Source organism: Carlito syrichta, unplaced genomic scaffold (genome assembly GCF_000164805.1).
Source record: "Carlito syrichta isolate Samal-C Ts95f unplaced genomic scaffold, Tarsius_syrichta-2.0.1 Scaffold274468, whole genome shotgun sequence".
Lineage (NCBI taxonomy): Eukaryota > Metazoa > Chordata > Mammalia > Primates > Tarsiidae > Carlito > Carlito syrichta.
Window position 1 is genome coordinate 17,943 of NW_007218564.1, and position 8,470 is coordinate 26,412.

At 37.2% G+C, this 8,470-nt stretch overlaps 1 protein-coding gene across 1 annotated transcript in view; it reads left to right on the top strand.

Moving 5' to 3' along the window:
• Positions 1-869: 869 nt before the first annotated feature.
• The window catches only part of CUNH4orf17 (chromosome unknown C4orf17 homolog), a 43,580-nt gene continuing 35,979 nt past the window's right edge, over positions 870-8,470 (top strand). The window contains exons 1-2 of the mRNA XM_008052449.1: positions 870-1,136; positions 5,263-5,481. Of these exons, the coding sequence (XP_008050640.1) occupies positions 5,349-5,481 (133 nt within the window). The 5' untranslated portion in view covers positions 870-1,136; positions 5,263-5,348. The remainder of the gene's footprint in view (positions 1,137-5,262; positions 5,482-8,470) is intronic.

The following is an 8,470-nucleotide window of genomic DNA, read 5'->3' on the forward strand; positions in this document are numbered from 1 at the left end:
GCCGGGCGTGGTAGCGCATGCCTGTAATTCCGGCTACTCGGAAGGCTGAGGCAGAAGGATCGCCGGAACCCAGCAGGTCGAGGTTGCGGTGGCCAGGAGCGGCCACTGGACTCCAGTCTGGGCGACAGAGTGAGACTCCAACTCAAAAAAAAAAAAAAAATCTCAAAATATCTTACCTTAAAAAACAAACTAACTCCCCATACAATATAGTAATGCAGTAAGACGTAAGTCATGAATGGGCAAAGACAATTAAGTCTTTAATTCTTGGGGTCAGTCAAGAAAGTCGTCAAATTAGGATTTATATCTTCATTGCTTTAAGTTAGTACTTTTGCTTTTCTAAAATTACTATATTGCTTTGAGATACTGTAATTCAGAAATTCAAAATCATGTATATTGTGAAAAGTAAAGTGGAAAGCACCAGTAAATACAAACTTGACAGCAAAATATACATATACATAAACATATGTGTGTATGTTTCTCTATGGCCTTTAATTAACAGTTTAATATTTTTTTCAGAGCATTAAAGGCACACCTGGATGATCAGAATAGTGGTTTTATTCACAAATGATTGCAAAATCACTCACACCTTCTTCCCATAGGTTCTTGATTGCACTAAGTTTGATTATGTCACAAAGTAAATGTTCTTTAGGAACAACGGTGGAAAGAATTGTCAATTTGATTTATATTGCTTCCTTTTCTCTTTCTTCTTTCTCTTTCTCTTTAATTTGATGTGATCCTATCATTTGTTCCAAATTGAGAAAAGCCACTTGCTGCTACCTGGTTTTGTCAAATTGTGGGTAACTGGAGATCTGTGAAGAATAGTGGGTGAAGAGGTTCTGGAACTTAGATTTCCCAAGGAATGTTACCATGTTGCTAAGCTATGTAGCATATCTTAACAACAGGGAGCCACGTAGGCTCCTTGGAGTTAAGAGTAGGAGAAACTGGATGGAGACAGTTATATTCTTTTGGAAGTGTTAGATGTTAGGCTGTATCTGCCAATTAAACATTTCCAGCTTAAGTGCAAAGATTTAAAGAAATCAACAAAAACTCAGTCTGGACCCATAATGAGACTGAAAGGGTATCAACAGACTTGAGTTCCTGTCAACCAGATTACCTGCTTTTAATACTGTCCTCAGGTAAAATTTTATATTCATCATTAAAATAATTTTTGAAAATTTTAGGTATGAATTAATTAATAGTCCTCAAGTTTATTTTTTTTCAAGACTATGTAAGAGCCAAATAAGTCTGTTTTATAGAAATGGAATATTATCTTTTAAATCATATATTTTTAAGTAGATCACACAAATACAATGTGCAAAATGTGTAGGGTAAAGATTCTATGGAAACATTTCACTTCATTTAACAGTATTTATTGAGCATATGCTATGTGGCAGGTCATGTTCTAGGTACTGAGAATACAGTGGTAAAAAACTGAACTAGATCATTGCCTGCTTGATTATCACATTTTATTGACAGTAGCAAAAAATAAAGAGATGTAAAATAAGTAATGTTAGGGAGAGCTACACACTGAAACTAGCTTATAGAGAGAAAGGGTTAGAGAGTGAAGTTGGGATGATAGTGGGGAACTAATTTCTAGGGAGTATTTTGGAAAAAGCATCCTCTAGATAGATAAATGAATGACATGAGAGATTAAGCCAGGTGTATTAATATTTGGCTTCCATTTTGAAGTTATCTTTTGTCTTAGATGGTTCCTGAAGTTCCAGGCATCCAAGATCTGAGTGGTGTGCATTCTAGGCTAGGGAATCTGCAAATGCAAAGTGATTTGGTATTCATCACCTGAAAAGTCATCTTTATATCTCTATGAATTAATGAGAACCTTCAGCAATTCATTAATCAGATATTATATTCCCTCTTTGTAAGTATACATTTTACAAATATGATATTTCAGACCAGGAATTTATTTAATACAATTTTGCATGGTATTTTCTAAGTAACAATGGTCAGAGTTAGAACTAGGTGGATTAATGATGCTTTTTAAACTACCTATTTTGGGATTTTGTGTCATTTAGTCCAAATAAAATTCAATAGTCTACAGGAAAGCAAATATTGCTCCCAGACGTAATTTTAATTAAATTTTAACATTTAATTACATTTTAAAAAACATCTACAGGTTTTTCTTTACTTCTTTAGAGTGAAAGCAGAGTGTTAGCATCACAACGGAAATAGAAGTACACACATAACTCAGCTGCCTTCATTCAGAAAATCTCTTGGATGCATCCCTTAAGTCAGGTGGTCTCAGTCTAGATTTTACAATAGATAGTGAGGCAAGATCCAAGATATTTACTAAGCATAGTTAAAATGATTTTTGCAAATTGTTTACTTTTTGAAAGAAATTAGTACAGAAAAGGGTACGTTCTCTGACGCTATCTCTTGCATTTATTTACAATGCCATGTACTTGTCTGATTGGAAAAATTAGAGCTAGAACCTATGTATATAGCTCTTCTGAACCAGTCACTGACACACCATTATTAAATTAGTAGTTTAGTACACTGCTTCCCTATAACTCTCAGATACAGTCTCGAAAATCTAAACATGTGATGGGAATTCATCTTCCAGATGAACATCATCTGTCATGTGTGTCACGGTGGGAAAAGTGGGTTGAGAACTGTGACACTATATGGCAAATACTATTATCCTACAATATTAGAAACAAGTGTAGGCTTTCTCTCTCTCTGTCTCTCTGTCTCTGTGTGTGTGTGTGTGTGTGTGTGTGTGTGTGTGTGTGTGTGTTTTGTATGCCTATTATTTATCATAATTGGGCCTTGGTTAATTCATGGCACATTTGATGAAGTAGCCATAGCTTTGTTTCACCCTATAGAATTCATCTATAATAAATATTGACCAGTTTTGCATTGGTGGGTATCTCTAATATTGGTTTCAGAAAATTGTTTAGACTCTTTAATATAAAATAAATGCCATTTCTGATTCTCTAACAAATATTACTTATCAATGGGTAAATAACTTATTTTCTGGTTTCCATTTCTATTAATCCCTTATTTAAAAAATAAGTTATTTTCATATATCTCTTGTCTTTTGAAAATAAATCCACCCTTTTGTATGAGAATGAACGATCCTTTCATTTCTCCTGAGTTTATATGCCTATAAAAAAGTTTATTTCAGATTTTGTTGAATTTTTAGTGATATATGTGGATAACATATTTATGGATTTATTTACTCTTTAAATGTTATTTTTGAGCAATAAAAAGTCATAACATCAGATTATTTTTTGTGTGAACCAAGAGTAATTGCTGTAGTAGCTTATTAAAACATAAAAATAAAGTTTTAGGCTTCTGGGAGGCACTGCTATTTTTATAAGAGGAGGAAAAGAATTCTGTGTATTGTTTTCTTGTTTACCTTTTGCACCAAAATTTGAAGTGTATCCCTGCCCTTCAAACTAATCTAAGGAAATTGATATGGGCAGACACACAGAGTAGAATAACCAAATATTCCAGTTGACAATTAAGTCAATCTCATCAGGTTACAGATGAACAAACTAAAATCTAGGCAATAAAGCAATTAATCTTTTGTCACTTTGCTGGCTAATGGCAAAGCTGAGGCGATAAATCTCATTTTTACTGTAGTTTTATGTCATTTTTACTCTCCAAATTGCCTGCTGTACCCTTTTTTCCCCAGTGCAGATTAAAAACCAATTTACTGGCTTGATTGTAGAAAAGGTGGCACACAGAAAGAAAAGAATGAGTAAGTCTAAAGTGTGACTTATACAAAGAGTTTAGCTCTAGTTCCTCACCAATACTCACAAGGTGCAATATGAAAATACACTTTTTGTTATTAGATGACATTTTCTGAATTTAATATTTACATACATTTTACCCAACCTAGAATGACTTTAGAATTTATGTATATCAAACTGAGTTCCTGAAAATCTGATGTTCCATGGCAATAGGGCTGGTAACTTATATGCCATATACTCTCAATCTGTACCATGAAAAACTTAAGCATAGATTGCTTTGATCTAAAAAGATAGCCAATGAGCTAAAAATATCAACCTCAACAAAATTCTGAGATAAATTTCTAGAATATGAACATATTTTGACATTGCAAATTACTCTGACAAAAAAAAAAAAAACCCAAAAAAATACCTCCCTGTCATGGTTAGAAAAAAAAAATGAACATTTTCCAATTCTTTTATGTTGAATAAGATTTCTATGTAAGAGAGGAAAAATACAACAGCCACCAGAGAAACATCCTTCTTAGATTTCAAGAGTTGTGTACCATCTTCAAGAAAGTTTCAATAACTCTTTCCTATGTTCTTAATCCAGAAATGTTCTTTCCGACACGGTTGTGAATTCAAGAGCCATCTATCACATGTTCTTGAATGTCCTAGGCCTATGACACTAGTTGTCTAGTAGGTGTCTAATGAATGTTTGCAGAATGATTGAAGGAACATTAAATATTACAGAACATTGCAAATAACAATATGACAAAGGTTCTCCAGGTTATCATCTTTAAATGTAATATCATTCTTTTGAATTTTTTTCTCCTTTATGCTTTACCATCCTTGCAGAAAATGATACAAATTTAAGATGCTGGGTTTTTTTGAAGTACAATATGAAAGACCTGCATTTAAAGTTAATTTAATATAAAGTATGTCTGTGGGTATTATATATTAAAGCCATCATTTTAATGCACTATATCAAAATTGATCGTTACTAGCTGGGTGTAGTGGCTCTTTGGAAGGTGGAGGCAAGAGGATTGTCAGGGCTCAGGGGTTCGAGACCAGCCTAGGCAACTTGATGAGACTTTGTCTCTACAATAAATCAGAAAATTAGCTGAGCATGGTGGTATGTGCCTGTAGTTCTAGCTACTTGGAAGGCTGAGGTATAAGGATTACCTGAGCTCTGCAGGTTAAGGTTGTAATAGCCTAGCTATGAATGAGCCACTGCACACTAGCCTGGGCAACAGAGTGACTAAAAAAAAATGGATAATAATCATATAATGTGTCTTTTGTTGATAAGCCAACAAAGTGAGCTTCAATTCAATTCAAAACAATATACTTTACATTTTTCACAAATACTTTTATTTTTTCCAGTGAAAATTTTTTTATGATCCACTCATGCTTATGTTTTAAATGTTTACAAAAATTTGGCTTGAAAGCAAAAATAACCTCACATTGTTTTAACATGAGAAACAATTCAGTGCAAAGAAGTTGGAGAAACATTTGATATATAAGGGAATGTCAAGAAACTTTTGTCAGAAGGATTGCCATTCTGTGATTTCAGGGTTTGAGCACATTTGGAAGTGAGGTCAATCAAGATAGGCCCTAAGACTTTTGCGGCAACAGTGGAGAGGGGTAAATGACCACGCCATGAACAGGAACCTCAAATCCCCGAGATCTGCTCCTCAGTTTGAGAGCAAAGGCAGTTATGCAATGGCTAGAAATGGAAGCTGCTTTCTAGTCAGGCATACTCCTCATCCCAGAAGAGTTTGCCACATCAAAGGTAAAGTGACTTAAGGTCCTAGCATGTATGTCTCTCCTCTACACTTGGGCTACTTGATTCTGGTGGGTGAATGCAAGGTTGTTATTCAAAATATTTAACCACTGGTAAGGTGCAAGCATTGATTGGGACAAGATGCTAGCACTGGAGTTAGAGCAGAGGTCTGCAGCCCCTCTGTGCCTGACAGTCTCCCTTGAATTGCTTGATTGTTAAAACAGGGGTCCAGAGAGGGGCCAAAGTGGCCAGTACAAGGGGAGCTACTCAGAGAGCTCAGAGCAGCATTGACCAACTAGTATAATAGTATTTTAATATTTTAACAACCCACACAGATGTGCCAGCATCTACATGCTAAATATCAGATCTCAAACAAGTGTATATTTTACCTCTGTCTCTCTCCCCTTGTCTTTCTCTTCCTTCCCTACCTCTCTCTCCCCTTCCCTTCCTTCCTGCTCTCCTCTCTTTCTTCTCTTTCCTTCTTTTCCCCTTTCCTTCCTTTAACTTTGTGCAATAGACTTCTTGGAAATTAGACATTAATAATAGTATCTCCCTTCTGAGAGAGGCAATTCAATTTATCTTGGGTTGAATAATTTTAAAAGTATATACTTTTTACACATATTTTGGGTTCTAGAGAAATCAACAAAGAGAAGAGGGAAAGGTAATGATGGTTCAAGAGGTAGATTTCTCAAGGCCATGAAGTGTATGAAAACAAGCAGAACTGTTTGGGCTTGATAGAGTGAACCAGTCAATTCAATTCCTCCCCACAATTAGGTTGGGGTAACTCTGTGATACTCCTTCCCACAAACTGGGATATCAACATTGACTGTTGGACTTCACCAAAATAGACCCTCACACCTATCCTTTATGAGATTCTTATTCCCAAAAGAGTGACATTACCTGCTAAATAAGAACCACTGCCATAGTTAGCCCTTAGCAAATAGAAAAGTGTCATATTCCTGAGGTAACAGAAAAAGTGACATTAAAAGCCAGTGTCATGATAAAAAATGAGCCATCCTTTGCTGGAAGAAGGGCAGAGTCTGGAGAAAGAGAGAGGAGAATTAGCAGGCAGCTACCCCTGTCCAGGCACATGAGGACAAACATCCTGTAATGCTGCCAGCAAGAGGACTTAGTAACAGCAGAGTACAAGGCTGGAGAGAGTCTGTAGGGAACAAATTCAAAGGTCCTGGTAGCTGATTAGAGTGTGATGAAGAGGAACAAGTCAAAGAAAATGCCCTGTACCCATCCCCACTCTTAGTTATCACTCTTAGTTACCTAGTTACCATGACTAAAGTGATGTATTGCTTTTGACGAAACAGGAAAGCTAAGAGGGAGAAGGTGAAGTCATTTCACTCAGCAGGAATTTATTGAATCTTGAATACATAACAACTCTGTTCTAGATATGGGAGTTATACTGAGGAAGAAAAAACACTCTTACATTCATGGAGCTCACATCAGTCAGACAATAAAATCCAGTCTGTGGTACCCACATTGCATGTGTGGTAACACTGGGCATCCAATGGGAATGGTCTGCCCACAAGTGAAGACCTAGATCTGAATCTCAAATGGGAAGTTAGGAGTATAGAGGTTCATTCAGGAGTCATCAACATAAAAGTGATAATTGAAGGCAAGAATATCAATCATCTTTTTATTCATTTAGTCATCTATACATCTATTCATTCATTTATTCATCTAACAAAAACATTTATTTGGAGTGTGAATATATTCAAGAGCCTAGCCTCAGGAGCCAGACTGCCAGGCTGGCCAAGCTACTCTGTCAAATGACATAAATAATAATACTAATACCAACATCATAGTTAGTTATATGATCAAGAGAGGCAAAGGGAGCAGTAAGTGTCAACACACCATAGAGCACAGAAAACTTTGTAGAAGATCCACATACCTGTGATGGAGCATGTGGGGAGGAAGGGAAGGATCATGGAAAATGGGGGTGGGAAGTGGATAAGAGCCAGATATAGGAAGGTTGTGGATATCATGCTAAGAGATGTACATTTCTTCCCAACCAAATGAAATGTCTACACTTCCTCACCTCTGAGTTACTCTTCAACCCACTGCACTCTGCATTCTCACCCACCATTGCAAGTAACTATGCTTGCTAATGATACCACTATTCTTCAGTTTGATAGATCCAATGAGTATAGTCAATAAGAATACTGGTGAGCCGGGCTCAGTGGCTCAGCCTGTAATTCCGCGCCTTTGGGAGACTGAGGTGAGTGGATTGCCTGAGCCCGTGGGTTCGAGACCCGCCTGGGCAACTTGGTGAGACCTCATCTCTACAATAAATCAAAAATCAGCCGGGCGTGGTAGCGCGCACCTGTAATTCCGGCTACTCAGAAGGTTGAGGTGGAAGGATTGCCGGAGCCCGGCAGGTCGAGGCTGCAGTGGCCGGGAGCAGCCACTGCACTCCAGTCTGGGCAACAGAGTGAGACTCCAACTCCAACTCCAAAAAAAAAATGCTGGTGGTTGTAAATACCAGAAAAACAAATCTAATTGGTTTATACAACAAAAAGTATCTATTGACTCAAGTAACTGGAAAGTCCAGTAGTCAGGTAGAATTCAGACTTGATGTGAAACCCCACCAGTATCATAAACAACCTGCCTTTGGTTTTAAATCTCTGGATGCTACCTTGACATCTACAGTGCCAGTTTCATCTTAGATCTGACTTGCTTTTCTCATAGTGGCATGATTAGGAGGCTGTGGTTCAGATAATCAATCACTAGGGCAAGAGGAATGGGTTTCATCTTCTCCAGAGCACAGAATGGCATGGGCCGTAGAGTGGTAGATAAGGGAGAATAATGAAACAAAACACCTGGCTAAGTCAGCAAAGGGAAGCTAGAAATGGGTGCTGGGCAGAACTGACACATACCACTATACTACAGATACTGTTTAATCCTCATCTTGACCTCTGAGCCACATTTGGCACAGCTAGCCACTTCCCTTTCCCTCCCTTCCTCCCTCCCTTCCTTCCTCCCTCCC